Source organism: Kwoniella bestiolae, chromosome 1 (genome assembly GCF_000512585.2).
Source record: "Kwoniella bestiolae CBS 10118 chromosome 1, complete sequence".
NCBI classification, from domain to species: Eukaryota; Fungi; Basidiomycota; class Tremellomycetes; order Tremellales; family Cryptococcaceae; genus Kwoniella; species Kwoniella bestiolae.
In genome coordinates, this window is record NC_089241.1 from 6,582,424 (window position 1) to 6,596,553 (window position 14,130).

Consider the following 14,130-nt stretch of genomic DNA (forward strand, 5'->3'; position numbering starts at 1 on the left):
CGAGTGAATTGTGTGCCGTCAAGCTGTTGTAGGGGGTGTCGTATGACTTGGTCTGGAGATATTGAAAGTATTTGTTGATTAGGGTGTATGGTGGTAAAGTGTCGTTGTTGTTTTGAACGTCAAGTAAGATGAGAATTAAGTGAAGAGACGGTTCAGCAAGCTTGTCGTATTCATACCTTTCCAGCAAAAGCCTTCCTCATTGAAATAAAAATTTCGACCGAACTGCAGAACCAGATCTCTCAACTTATTGTTTGCTGTACACCGCAGTTTTCCCCTTAATGTCAATCCTCTCTCCTCTCTCAACTTTGTACTTTGTCTAAAATGAAATTTTTCTCACACTACCTTACACTTTAGTTCATCGCTTCAAGGTCGTGCGCCCGTTCCATATTTCACTGATCTTGGAAGGAAATCCAGAATTTGATGGGATTTCTCTCCTGTTATGATGATCAACAGGATCAACCCTCGTTTCAAATTTGACTAAAAATTCCGATCAACGCCACTTTGAGCGTGTTGTGAGTGGTTTTATCTGTGCGATCACTCAGTGGCCATACATACGAGGACAATACAGTCAGTTTGAAGAATCACATGTACATCGCCAAGTAACCTACCGTTACTCGTTTCGCTGGTTAGTACAGAGGTTACCTCGGACTCGATCGGATTCTATCCTGAGAATGATTGCCGAAATGCACTAATCACACTTCTTGATCATCAAGGAGACATAAGATTTGGTCGTTCGACTCATTTCAAAAAGCTTCGGAACCTTCTTGGTACTCTACATGAGGTATCTTGACTCGCAAAACAACCCAATACTCTTGTCCCTCAACGTTGGATATGGATGTCCAGATCCACTCGATCTTCTCGGTTAGGTGAAGAGGGTAGGATCATAGCGTGTGAAGCTACCTTCGACCATGGACTATGATCCTCAAGGTGACGAGTCGATCCGACAGGTTCTAGGCCGAGTCTCAAGGTGAAAGTCACTTTCGTTCGCCTCTTACAATCACCATCAAATACCGCCGCAGCATCACTAATCGTACCATCGCCATTGCCGCTTTCTCTCCCTGAGTCACCGGACCAGCGCAACCACGAAGGCCTTGCGAAGAGAAACAGACACATGGTCAAAGCGTGTTGATGGATGGGATGTCCTAGCTTGAAGGGTCGGACGATTTGGTGTGTAGGTGTGTAAAGGCTGTGTATATCAATGAACGTGATTTTCGGCCTGCCCTTACCAATTCAGTGGTGAGTTCGTTGCCTCAACCCCGATGTCTCCGCCTGTCGGAATGTGCGAGTTCGTTCGATAGATTTTCGTTCATTCTCGTGGAAGTGGGTTCATACCACGGTACAGCAATTCCCCCAGATGACTACAGCACTGTTAATTTACCTATTCCTCCCCACTTCTAGCTCCTAGTAGCTCTTCTCATCAACTTGCGCCCGTTTAAAATCTGACCAACCTCCAATAATCTGGAGCTGCGTATATCCATCTTTGTTTCGCTAAGGAACGTCGACCCAACTGTAACTCAGTATCGCCAAAAGTGGGGAAGATGAGGGTCGACAAATCGTTCGCCAATCAACTTGTCACCCAGGATCAAGCATGTCCGATATGATCGGCTTGCTTACGTCTTCAGTTTGACAGTGCCTCGCTGGACTGACTAGTTATGGAGCTGTAGCGATTGGTTGCCTGTTACACCTGTCTTTTGTCCAGTATCGAGTTTCTTTCGACAATCTAATCTTCATCACCAAACCAATTCTTGAACCTCTCTTCCTCCTTGGCCCATCTGTCCGGCCTTTTCAGGTATCCTTCTGTGACTTCTTTCAGCGTTCGCCCAGCTATAGATCCCAGATTGTCAGCGCAACCCAGATGGAGCAATGAGTTCTGTAGGTAAGATATGCCTTGCCGTATCCTCAAGATGAGTGAAAGGAAAGACGAGACTCACTCTTAACGCTTCTACCCCAATGACCACCTTCCTCTCCACCCCTATCCCAGGGATATCCATCGACCTCTCGAGGTAATCTCAGAAACCAGGTCTTCTTGATTTGGCCAGAGGACGAGAAAGTATGCTTGGTCGAAGCTGCCAAGACGAGGATGAAGTCTATTCCTGCGATCAGTACACGCTCCGCAGAAGTACACAGTAGTATTTCCCGTCTGATGTATACCGCCAATCTGCTTCAAGAGATACGACGTGTTGGGACAATGGACCATCTACTTACGATGGTTTGTCATCTTTGACAATCGGGCATATCAGCTTCCTACACTTCTTCCCACTTAACGAGTGAATCAGCTAATTGTAGGGAGGGACACTTACCTTCCTCCCTCCACGTAATATGAAATGCATACTCCTACTTTTCCCATACCCTATTCTCCTTTCAAGTGACTGTCGAAACAGATCTTCCTGATATTTCCCATCTCTAGATTAAAAAAATCTATCAGCTCGACCACCACTCACACTATGGATAAAACTCACGAGTCTTCACTACCTTCCTCTGGATCATTATCACCCTTCAATATCCTTCTTCGTTTGACAGACCTCTCCTCATCCGAAGTAGAATCGATAGCTGAAGAAGGTTTGGTGATGGTATATTCACCTATATCCCATAACACTGTTTCTCATTCGCCAGTAAGCTTTGCATCATACCACATGAGTAGAGAAAGTTGCTCACAAGTTCCTCCTTTCCTGCCTGCTGAGAAATCTGATTTGCCATTCAAAGATATCAGCCATTCTCGGATTCGATTGTAACCTTGCTTATGGAAAGACTCACTACGTCCATCTGCACCTACATATGTACAGCTGTGTTAGCCCAAGGGGTGGATTCAAAGAGACCACTGCTCACCTTCATAGGTCGTATAGCTTATGGGATGTATGGTAGTTTCCACAGCCAGCCTACTCGATTCACCTTTCTTTGATATGCCTATTCGGTCGAATATGTATTCATCAGCCAGGCCTTTTCTTCCTCCATCTGCTTATATGAGGCTCCGTTCGGAACGCTTGAGAGCATCTTCCCTCAAGTCCCCAGTGTCCGTATACGAGCCAAGCTAAGCCAAGTGTGACTCACCAATCAATCCCTTAGGTACAGCCCAACTAACAGTCCCATCGTCCACCTGCATCCTTAGATCGTAGTGCATCGCTACAATATCGATTACCGTCAGATCATATACCCCGATCGGGATGAAGTGTCAGACGCAACTCACCTGTAGCAGAGTGTCTCTGGATACACCAAAAGTTCCTCTTTCTCAGCGCAGGGAATTGTTCGACCTCTGATCGAGTGAACCCCCATATCCCAATTCTTTCTTCTTCTTCTACTTCTTCTACTCCATCTCCAATTCCGTCGTGCTCTTGTCGCTCAGTCATAGGGAGGGCGGCTGACTCTTGATCATGACGATCCGTATTCTGCGGATGGAAATCACTGGTTGTCGTTTTGTCAAGAGTCCCATGCGGGTACGGGGAATTACCATTTCCAGCTGAGTCGTTATCTATCTCCTTGCATTGAGGGGTCGCAATGACTCGCTTCAGCTTCTTTTGCTGCTTCAGCAGATGAAGAGTGAACATCTCGTGGGGTTGCCAAAAGTGAGAATAGGTCGATGTGGATGTGCAAGAGTGAGAGGTTCAGGAGATCAATGGTATTGTTGTTATTATTAATAAAAGCGTTAAACGTCATGCTGGACCACCTCCACCTGAGAATGTTAAATATACATGGTATGTTTTCATGCATGATATGATCTGTTTACAATAAATGAATATATCTCTATCAGATAGTATATCAACGACGGGCTTGACTTCTCTCGCAGATCCTCTCAAAGCTAGTCCATCTACTTCGCCGCTCACCAGCCCTCTTGGATCTTACTATCCTCGTCTTTCTCAGGTAGCCAGAATGTCTAGAGATCACCACCATAAAAATCAGCTCAATCTCGTCGCGCAGCATTAAGAGAACTCGACTTACCAGATCCTCCCCACCAACCGCAAACATCTGCAACTTTGTATTAAACCTCACGGCCCTGCTCATTCCATTCCCTCCTCTCAAAACCACCCTAGCCTGTAAATCAGGTATAGGCAGCGTATGCCATTGTATAGATTTGGGATCTTTCTGCCCATCGTCCAATTCCGCTCTGCTCAATTTGACCTGTCCACTCTCAGTAGTCGTGCTGGACCCAGTGTCTTTATCCGAAAGATCCCAAAAGAGGATGTTGCCATCTGCCGATCCGGAAATGACGAACCTCGAATCAGCAGTGAACGATACCTCCTCTCCACTGCATCCTCTCCTTGGGGCGTGGCCCTTGGTACCGTTCTTGTCTCGTTCTAATCCTTGGTGTCCCACTAACCTTCTTAGGGGTACAAGGTCGATAGCGTCAAGTAGGTAGTGTACGTCGGAGGAGGTTCCGATCAGGAGGTATTCCCCGTTGGAGGAGAAGGAGATGGAGGTGAAGATGGGTTTAGGCGGTGGGATGGAGTCTCGAGCGAAATTTATATCGTTGAGTGGTTGGAAATTGAACGGTATCTGGGTAGGGAAGATATACACGATGATAAGCGTTGACCTACCCGAGCACAATGATATATACAACGATGTAACAGAGTACGGGGAAGAAGAAGACCACTCACCCTGTCCATCGTACTGGTAGCATACATCATGACCGTCTGAGTATCCGAGCAAGCCACAGCGAAGACCACCCCCTGACTATCCAGCGCAGCAATCGCCGATCCACCCACATCCTTGACCAGGCCCTATCAACCAAGACAGATAACATCAGCTCGCTAGATATATGAACAAGTATATAACGGACCAGCAGCTCAGCTCACCTTACACCCACTCGCTCTGAGATCCCACATCCTGACCGTCCCATCATCCCCAGCAGTGATGAACGTATCGTCTATAGGGCTCATATCGACCGATCTGACTCTGCACCATCACAATCACTCTCGTCAGCTCCGGTTCCCGTACAACCTGCATGAGTTCACTACTTACCTCGCAGTATGTCCCTTGTAATATGCCAAATACTTGTTATCGTGCATTGAATGATACCTCACCGCATGATCATCCCCCTTCGTAGAAGCATGTACGATCGTTCCCGTCTTATGGGTGAATCGGGGGAGGTCTATCCCGTATTTCCTAGAGTAAAGGGGTTTGATCTTCCTACAGTGTCAGGAGGTAAGGTAAGTACGAGACGTAAGGTTATGATGGCACTGATAAAGGCCATCTTTTTAAAGGAGATATCATTCATGACCAAAATCTTCACCGAAAGTGTGTAAGAGAGAAAGAGAGAGACAGTAACCCACCTCCCCTTCTTTACATCCCACAATACAAACATATCATCGTTCCCCGCACTCACCATCCTCTCGCCGGCATCGTCAAAGCTCAAGCTCGTGATGTTCTTTCCAGCCGATCCCGCGTCGTTGGAGAGGGACGGGGGAGAAGGGAGCGACGTAGAGGATGACTCGGGGTCGAGGGCATCTTTGAAATGTTTCGAAGGGCGGAATTTGTTCTGCAGCGGTGGTGTATATCAGCTCACACCCTTATGAACAGGTAGAAGAGGAGGTAAACCCAAGAAGTGGGATGGGACAGGATACCCACGAGAAGATCCACACTGAGAGGTACCACCGCTGGTCTGTTGTTATGAGCTTGGGTCTGTCCTCCAGCTAAGCCCGTCCCTCTGGAGGAAGAGGAGGAAGGTCCAGCACCGTAGTTCATCTTCCTTCTCTATACTTTGTGGACCAGTGTCTGTGTTTAAGACGTGAGATGAGAGATGAGAGTTGGGAAATTGTAATGCAAGGAATCAGTCTTCCAGGCGAGTGTGAGTTTATGGTGGTGTGAATGTCTGTAATTGGGAAAACACAATTGCAATGGAAGAAAGAAAGAAAGGAATGTTAATGTTGACACCTCTTTCATCTGTCTGGTGGAGGTTCGTCGACATCCCCCCAAGACCAAGTCCTGCTCATCCAGTACGGTTAATGCAAAGGTTTATAGTAGATACATATGATATCAGTCTATGCATATAGATATCAATGAATCATGACAAACAATGACAGACCACATGCCAGAGTTACGTCATTCTGTAGGTTAACATGATTTACACAGATCCCAAAAGTATATATAGAAGAAAAGAATGAACAAAATGAAGTGGAAGATGGGAATATAGATAGTAAATATCATAGCCAAGGTCTTCCTTCACGCTGGTCACTACACAAGATGAGGTGTACCTGCGGGTCGCTGATTAGCCAAAGAAGGTTCAGGTGTTGGTAGTGCGTTGCCACCGACCGATAGCGCATTGGGTACTTGCGGTAGTTGAGCTTGAGGCGGAGGTCTGTTAGCTGAAGATAGAGGAATGAAGTTGGAATGACCCAATGAAGGAGGCGAAGGTTGTACCTGAGGATGGGATGATGGACCATTATTCTGAATGTACGATCTAGCATGTGGAGGGGAGGTATGTTGCCCCTGAGGGTGCGCTTGGGGATGACCTTGAAATTGCCCTTGAGGCGATACCTGATATCCTTGTTGAGACGGAGAAGGATATTGAGGTTGTCCCTGTGAAGGTACAGATTGAGGAGTGGCAGGATACCTTTGTGCGGGTGAACTACCTTGATATCCGGTGGTTGAGGGCGACTGTTGTTGGCCTGGAGGATAAAACACGGCATACCCAGCAGGTCTATCTTCCCTAGCTGGCGGATGAGGGTATGGCAAGTAGAATTCACCTGGACCCAGTGGTGGTGGGGGTGGTCTGGAAGGGTCGATGGGTGGTCTAGCATGTGGACCGGGTGATGAGCCTGGTAGCACAGGGTATGGTGAATGCGATTGACTTAATGGATGAGGGTGAGCATGGGAATGACCATTGGCTTGGGAGGTGTACTGAGCAGGAGGAGGATGGATGGTATGTTCCGTTGAGACTCGCTGCTTCTTGCGTGCTGCGCGGTGTTGACATTCTTTGCACTAGATATCAAAGTCTATATTAGCATATATTGGACATACCAGAAGAGAAGGAAACACTCACCTTGAAATCGACTTGATCCCAATTTCTTCCAGGTCTACCTTCCCTAGCGTCCAACCGATCATGACACTCAGTATGTTGCCATCTCCCACAGTCATCACAGCAGACCAGATCGAGATCCTCGTCCTAAAATAAGGGAAGAAGATATCGTCAGCTTAGTTCCCCTCTACACAGATCCACCCCACCAATTTGCTGTTTGCTCAAGTAGACACCAAAAGATCACTCACAATGTTCCATCCAACCTTCTTACAAACCTCGCAATTCAACTCCCACCTCTCACTAGGCGTAGCAGTCCCAGTCCCAGTCCCACCTCTAGGGGTATTCATCGTCTCATCATCCGAATCATCCGATACTTCCTCTCCTTCTCTCCTCCTCTTCCTCTTCTCCCTTCGTCTCTCCCTCCTCTCCCGTTCCTTCGCATCATCCTCTGCCTTCTTCAATAACGCTTCCTCCCTTGCTAAAGCCCTTTCCTCTCTCTCTTTTAACCTATCTTCCCTCGCCTTCTGGATAGCTACTGCTTCATCCTCTTCCCTCTGTTTCCTTATTTCCTCAGTTCTGATCCTCTCCATCCTCTCTTCCATCTCTCTCTCAGCAGCTTCCCTCTTCATAATTTCCTCCCGTTCCAGTTCCCTGGTGGCAATTCGTGATGATCGTTTTCGATTGTTCACCGCCTCTTGCTTGATTCGTTCCTGCTCCTTGGCCTGTACACGCATCGTACCATCAACATCGGATGACCAACCTCAATAAATGAAGATCGATAAAAGGACAGAAAGAAGGAAATAGAGATCTCTGAAATCGCATCAAAACCACTCACAACTAAGAATCCAATGATGGTGGGTCCAACTTCTTCGGTTAACAGGGCATACAATGCTTGTTCGTCTGCATCTTTTGATTTGGCGAATTGTTCAGGGACTGTACGCCATTCGTATAGTGTCACACACACCTAAATGCACACATACACAGCATTAGCATGATTAGCATGATATGCCCTTAAACACGCTTTTTGATGATCGAGGATAATGCACACTCACAGCTTCCCATTCCACAAAATCTGATGAGATATGCGATCGGCCTTCTTCCCATGATAAGATCAGGTCACTCTTTTTCTCGATCACTTCCGGTTTGATCTCTTCTACTATCTGTGCTGCTGATATAGCTTCTACATGCGTAGCTTCACCGTCCCCATTAACAGCTTTTTCCACGATAGCAGGCTCTGGCTGGCCATTTGCATCTCCGTGTTCCGTATCTCTGGTGACCCCTTCCTCCGCCGCTTCACCATCAACAACAGGCACTTCGCCATCCACTATTGGGACCTGTTGTGTCTCGTTTTCCTCAATGACTCCCGTGTCATCGCCGTTTGTCTGCCCTGCTGCGTTTGCGATAGCATCTGGTCGTGAGGTCTCCGCTTGAGGATCCTCTGCAGCATCAGCTTCATGACCATTTGCAATAACCGCAGGAGGTTCTGGTTGGATGTACTGCAGGATCGTAATCAAATCAGCTCGTCTGGCTACCTCATTGGACAATAGACTCACCTCGCTATCAACTTTGACTTCTTCAGGTTCTTCCACAGTCTCTTCAGCAGCCACTGCTTCAACCACCTGCTCCTGCTCCTGGTCTTGCGTTGGCGGATCCACGTCCATCTTATCAACCTCTTCCCCACCACCTTCATCCAGATTCATCTCATCCTGCTTCTCCTCCCCATCATCTGTGATTGCAACGGGTACAGGCGACTTTCCCTTCCCCTTCCTAGCTCCACTAGCCAAAACCATCCTCTCATGTTCCTCCTCATCAGTCAGTTCACTCAATTCACTCTCATCCCCATCACTCTTCTTCGCTTTCCCCTTCCCCTTCTTGGATGATGTTTTCGCAGGGGTGGACAACCAATCTTCCGGTACCTGCTGCCATTCATCATCCACATTCCGCAACCTCCTTGATACCCTCGTTCCCAACGGTAAAGGTGTATTCCTAGCTTTGGAAGGACTCTCCATAACCTCTTCCACATGGTTGTTCCTTGTTGATCTCGTCGATCTCGAACTTCCGGGCACATTTGTTGGAGTAATAGGAGGAATGGCAGAACCACGTTTCAAAGCTTGAGCGGTGGGTGTAGGGTTCCCATAGAAATTCACAGATTTCCTGCGTCGTCCCGATCCACTCAGGATCTCTTCTTCCTTCGGTGGGGGAGTAAGGGAGGGTTCAGGTGTAATTTCTCGTTTCTTGTGGGATTTTCTGGGTGCGGAAGTGGAGGAGTGGACGGATGGTCGCGATTTCCGAGCTGCTTTCTTGGCTTTCTGAGAGGATTTCTTGAGAGGACGAGGCGGAGGCGGGGGTGGGGGAGGTAATCGTTGGATCCATAGCCGGTTGTCTAAAGGGTATCAGATCAGACATTAGACTGTATGATAAAAAATGCTAAATTGACATACCATCAAATAACCAATATGTATTGCCGTCCTTATCCCATCCTACAGGTTCTACTCGCTACATAGTATAATCTATCAGCTTGTAATTAAAGATAAGACGAACCGAACGGCTGAGACCGACCTACCCATGATACAGCTTCTTCCTCGGATTTCAGTAATCCTCTGAATCTAGCTGGATCCTCTAATTGCCATTCGCATAGCTCGTGCAGTATTTGAACCTGTTGTTATGTTCATACATTAGCTATTCGCCTCGCTTTATCGAGGGCTATACAGCTGGATCGTACCTTCTGACTCAACCCTAGGGTTTCCCACTCTACAGGTGCTTCCTCTGTACCTAATAGACATTTAGACTCTGGCCGACGCTTTGCATACGTCTTCCGCAGACTTTCGAAAGCGTTATCTCGGCTAGAACATAGAATATCGTTAGCTTCAGTCCACTATTGGACTGTTGACAGGGGTGATAAGGATGATATTTCAGTTGGAATGTATAACTCACTTGATCTGTCTGTTATAGGTTAAAGCGAATAACAATTTCGCTATCAATGTCGGTATCAATGTTTTCTCATCCCCATCGAAATCTGCTTCTAGCGCCTCGATATCCCAATCTACCAAGCCAAAGGCATCTGAGAAGGTCCATATGAATTGAGATATGGCGGCCCATCTCCAGTCTTTCCGTAATGTCTGGATGATAGGTGAGGGAGGAAGGGGAGGAAGAAGGGTTTCTATAGGTGCTACTGCTGCTGGTGGGGGTAATTTACGTGGCATGTTGGTGGAGTGAAATTCGAATATTCCTTCTTACTGGGAGAACATGACATATTAGCGATTGTACAAAAACCAGCATAAAGAGCTGAAAGCAGGCTCACCGATAGCCTGAGGCTGCTGTATAAAGCGATGTATTCCAGGTTGGTTGGTAGGGATGTATGCTGAGAGCTATCTTTCTTGGCAGAAGGAGTTGGTCGTGCTGGGTGGTAAATCCACTTGAAGATGGTATGTCACCTCTTGGTCCACACGGTTCACCTCGTTATAGGAGATATCCCGAAAATGGACGATGATGATGTGATGTTATTGATTTTCAGTCGATACGCGTAATGTTGATTTTACCTCGTGTTCCCTTGGTATACCCTCCGGATGCTAAGCTGCTTTGAGATCTGTAATCAGATTCTGCGCAAATGCACATACGAGACGACTTGACAGGTGTACGATGATGAAGTCAAGCGCGTCGGTGATGATGACGATGAGTGAGGGTGTAGCAGTGGTAATGTTGACAATAACAAGCAGTAACAACATCAAATAAGGGGGAAAGAACAACGCACAACCACGTACAACCCTAGCCCGAATGAACACTTATATACACCTTCCATTTAGAATCATAGGTACACGAAGGCCGGCGTGCCTAAATGTCATACGACAGTCGAATCAACCTGGTCTCGGACGCGATCCATCAATGTTTTCATCACCACTACCATCATACATATCCATATCCTTCTTTTTCTCTCTTCCTTCTCTCCCTCTTTCTCAGCTCACCACCATCACATCAACTGAACCACAAATAACCTCCTCGAGCGAACAACTCACAAGACTCCCATTACCAACTAAAAGATCGAAATAGATTCTTACAAGACTCAACGAATTTTAGCTTGGTTACTTGAGGTCCATAAATTCAAATACAACTCCATCAATATGTCAGATAACGGTTCCCCAGCTGCTCCCCCCGCTGAGGCTAAGCCAAAGCCCGAAGCTGGTGAGTTGTTCTTCCTACTTTACTCGTCATCTGTCACATACTTCAGGCCGGAGCAGACCATAGAAGCTGTCCCCAGCCGTAGGGGAAAAAGAATGGGATTTGCCGCTGACGATATCTTCTTTACTTTATACTTTAGACCCAAATACGCTCAACATCAAGATTGTGTCCACCAACGGTGATGAGGTGTTCTTCAAGATCAAGAAGACTACCAAGCTTAACAAGTTGAAGGTGAGTCGGAAGTCTTTCAATCAAACATGTAGAGGAGGAGGACGGATAAGGGTAGTAAAAAAAAGACAAGTAGCTGACGTTAGCTTTCTAGTCTGCCTACGCTGATCGAGTAGGAACCGATGTAGCCGCCATCAGGTGAGTTGGTCTTAATCACAAAAGAAGGAAAGATACTCATCAGAAGACCCTATAGACTCCTCTTCGACGGTCAACGAATCCTCGACGACCAAACGGCCAATGACCTTGATCTCGAGGACGGTGACTCGATCGAAGTGCTTTTGGAGCGTGAGTGATTTTCTCTCCATCATTCCATACAAGATGGCATGTCGGCTGAGCTGACGATATCATGCCCATACCATAGAGGTCGGCGGTCAATAAATCACAACTTATCTTTCCTCTTCCAAGCACCATCTTTCTCACTTATCTACCTCAGTCACCAAGTCAAAGCATAATGATCGAAGAGAAGAGATAGGTTGGGTATAACGCTTGAGCAGTGGAAGTCTATCGTAGAGATGGAGGCGAAGAATAGAAGCCCATATTGAGAAGGTCATGTTCATGTCATATTTTCATCCAATCTTACCTTGTTTTTTCCCCAATATAGTCATACTATATATTCTCTCTCCGTTGTTTTCGTTTTTCGTATTCATTGATATTTGTGGATGAAAAGAGATTATTACCATTGAAGAATCTGATTTGACTATCTGAAATACGATTTTGGATTTACTGATGATCGAACAAGAATTAAGATTGAGCTGACGACCAAAACCAACACTGCTAATTTACTTCATATCGATTCTCCACGGTATGATATAATCCGTCTCGCGAGAAATTGCTGGATGGAATTCAGGTTTAGACAATACATCACAATTCATTCATGGTATCGTACAAACCAGGTATATCGAATACCAACCAACAAAAGACCAAAGACCAAAGGCTAAGGCAAAAGGCAAAAGGCAAAAGGCAAAAGGCAAAAGGCAAAAGGCAAAAGGCAAACTATACCCGTACAATCCTCAACCAAGCGAGTCCAACACGATTTGCGTCAATATCCAATAATACAAACGTGTACAGTGATCCTGCATCACCAAGGACGTCCATATCCCCCACCATACCCGAACTTCATATTCCCCGTATCGTCCCCCGAAGGTTCATCCGCCTGTCTCTTCCATGGTCTGCCCCATCCGCCACCATACCCAAATTTCATATTCCCCTTCTGATCCCCATCCCCACCCTGAGCAGGCAAACGCAGAGGTTCAGACAACCCATCGACCCCACCCTGTCTCTTCCATGGTCTACCCCATCCACCCCCATACCCAAATTTCACATTCCCCGTATCTTCCTCAGCCTCCTCAGGCTTTTCAATCCCATTCTCTTGGATAGACTCGGCTGGTTGATCCTGCCTCTTCCATGGTCGTCCATACCCCCCACCATACCCAAACTTCGCATTCCCCGTATTATCATCCATATCCACGGCCATCGTGGTAGGTGTGGGCGTAGCGGTGATAGTTTGGGTCTGGATCTGTATCACCGTAGCAGTGGCAGTGGCAGTGGCAGTTGCAGTTGAGATGATCGTGGTCTCCTCCAAACAATCCTTAGGAGCTGGAGCAGGGGCAGGAGAACGTCGCCATGGTCGACCCCATCCTCCGCCGTAACCGAATTTCAAATTCCCAATCAAATCGACCATTGATCCAGGTTCCTCTGAGGTAGAAATGGAAGCCACGATATCTTGAGCTCCATCGGGACCAATTGGAGGGACTGAGGAGAAATCGTTCCCACCTCCGTATCCGATGAAGGGGATGGAAGGTAGGCTGAAATGGTTGGTATCTCTTTTAATCCTAAACGGCTTGGCAATGGCGAATTTCTCGTCTCCCACCATTTCCTCTTGTTCTGGTCCGTCAGTGGATTCGTATCTAGCCATGAATGGTCTAGCCCACGAACTGGCCCCTCCAAACTTCCTATCCCCCTCTTCATCTTGAGCAACCATGTCCATATCCTCACTCCTATCTAGGAGAGAATCCTTCTTCATCAGAGGCAAGGAAGTAGGGGTCGAAGCAGCAGTGGATAATTCCGGAGCCACCAACGCAGGGACCATAGGTGTTGTGGGAACTACGATGGTAGAGGTCGGAGCGACGTAGGGCGAACGGGTCTGCTGTCTTATGTGGGATTTTAACTCTGGGTGTTTCTCGTTTAGGAGGAGGAATCGACCTTTGGAATCGCGGATTAGGGAGACGGATTCGTCTGAGACGGTTGGGATGCATGAGGGGTCCTGTGTTTGCGACCGGAGTATTAGCCAATGTTATGATTTCGTATCACAAGGGCCCCCAGAATCAGGCTCTTCCTCTCTCTCGGTTGGCCTCCGCACACATGACCGGGACTTGGATTGCAATGCAATGTAGTGGGACAACCAAAACCAGGACCAGAACACAAGACTCACCGAGTCAACACCATGTTTGCATTTCTGATAATCTGGCGAAGCGGTTGACGGCGGACGGTATTTCGCGTCGACGAGGGATGTGAGGGAGAACAGAAGGAGGAAGAGGGTAGAGGCGGGTATCTGCATCGTTGCTATACCTTGACGTTCTGAAGTCGTGTTACTGATAAGATGTGGTTGAGGAGTGGAGGCGATGGAATGTTGGGTATCGGTCGAAAGACAAGTAAGGACAGCGAGTGATGTGTGAAGATGGTACAGTAAAGTAAAGACAGTGGGTAAAGTTGGAGATTGCTGGAACAGCAATACGATGGATTGGAACACTGGGAGACGATCCCCTCTCGTTCAGAAA

General features: G+C 47.1%; 5 protein-coding genes across 5 annotated transcripts; 1 reads left to right on the plus strand and 4 right to left on the minus strand.

Annotated features, from left to right (window-relative positions):
• Nucleotides 1-1,720: 1,720 nt before the first annotated feature.
• I302_102467 (DNA ligase D, 3'-phosphoesterase domain-containing protein) lies at nucleotides 1,721-3,542 on the minus strand (the record flags this gene model as incomplete). The annotated part of the gene is made up of 10 exons (XM_065869484.1): nucleotides 1,721-1,824; nucleotides 1,932-2,093; nucleotides 2,206-2,218; nucleotides 2,301-2,403; nucleotides 2,460-2,595; nucleotides 2,656-2,685; nucleotides 2,755-2,769; nucleotides 2,827-2,904; nucleotides 3,049-3,120; nucleotides 3,185-3,542. The coding sequence occupies 10 exons, from the start codon at nucleotides 3,540-3,542 to the stop codon at nucleotides 1,721-1,723; spliced, it is 1,071 nt and encodes a 356-aa protein (XP_065725556.1).
• A 272-nt stretch (nucleotides 3,543-3,814) lies between these two features.
• On the minus strand, nucleotides 3,815-5,676 carry I302_102468 (uncharacterized protein; the record flags this gene model as incomplete). The annotated part of the gene is made up of 7 exons (XM_019187840.1): nucleotides 3,815-3,868; nucleotides 3,934-4,488; nucleotides 4,590-4,712; nucleotides 4,788-4,887; nucleotides 4,954-5,121; nucleotides 5,265-5,470; nucleotides 5,560-5,676. The coding sequence occupies 7 exons, from the start codon at nucleotides 5,674-5,676 to the stop codon at nucleotides 3,815-3,817; spliced, it is 1,323 nt and encodes a 440-aa protein (XP_019050718.1).
• Nucleotides 5,677-6,165: 489 nt separating this feature from the next.
• I302_102469 (uncharacterized protein) lies at nucleotides 6,166-10,152 on the minus strand (the record flags this gene model as incomplete). The annotated part of the gene is made up of 10 exons (XM_019187841.1): nucleotides 6,166-6,912; nucleotides 6,974-7,096; nucleotides 7,198-7,671; nucleotides 7,785-7,913; nucleotides 8,002-8,445; nucleotides 8,503-9,332; nucleotides 9,391-9,445; nucleotides 9,513-9,605; nucleotides 9,672-9,792; nucleotides 9,884-10,152. The coding sequence occupies 10 exons, from the start codon at nucleotides 10,150-10,152 to the stop codon at nucleotides 6,166-6,168; spliced, it is 3,285 nt and encodes a 1,094-aa protein (XP_019050719.1).
• A 915-nt stretch (nucleotides 10,153-11,067) lies between these two features.
• Nucleotides 11,068-11,731, plus strand: I302_102470 (uncharacterized protein; the record flags this gene model as incomplete). Its single annotated transcript, XM_019187842.1, has 5 exons — nucleotides 11,068-11,128; nucleotides 11,265-11,356; nucleotides 11,448-11,491; nucleotides 11,547-11,638; nucleotides 11,715-11,731. The coding sequence occupies 5 exons, from the start codon at nucleotides 11,068-11,070 to the stop codon at nucleotides 11,729-11,731; spliced, it is 306 nt and encodes a 101-aa protein (XP_019050720.1).
• A 700-nt stretch (nucleotides 11,732-12,431) lies between these two features.
• I302_102471 (uncharacterized protein) lies at nucleotides 12,432-13,910 on the minus strand (the record flags this gene model as incomplete). Its single annotated transcript, XM_019187843.1, has 2 exons — nucleotides 12,432-13,616; nucleotides 13,785-13,910. 2 exons carry the CDS (start codon nucleotides 13,908-13,910, stop codon nucleotides 12,432-12,434), a joined length of 1,311 nt encoding a protein of 436 aa, XP_019050721.1.
• Between the last annotated feature and the right edge of the window lie 220 nt (nucleotides 13,911-14,130).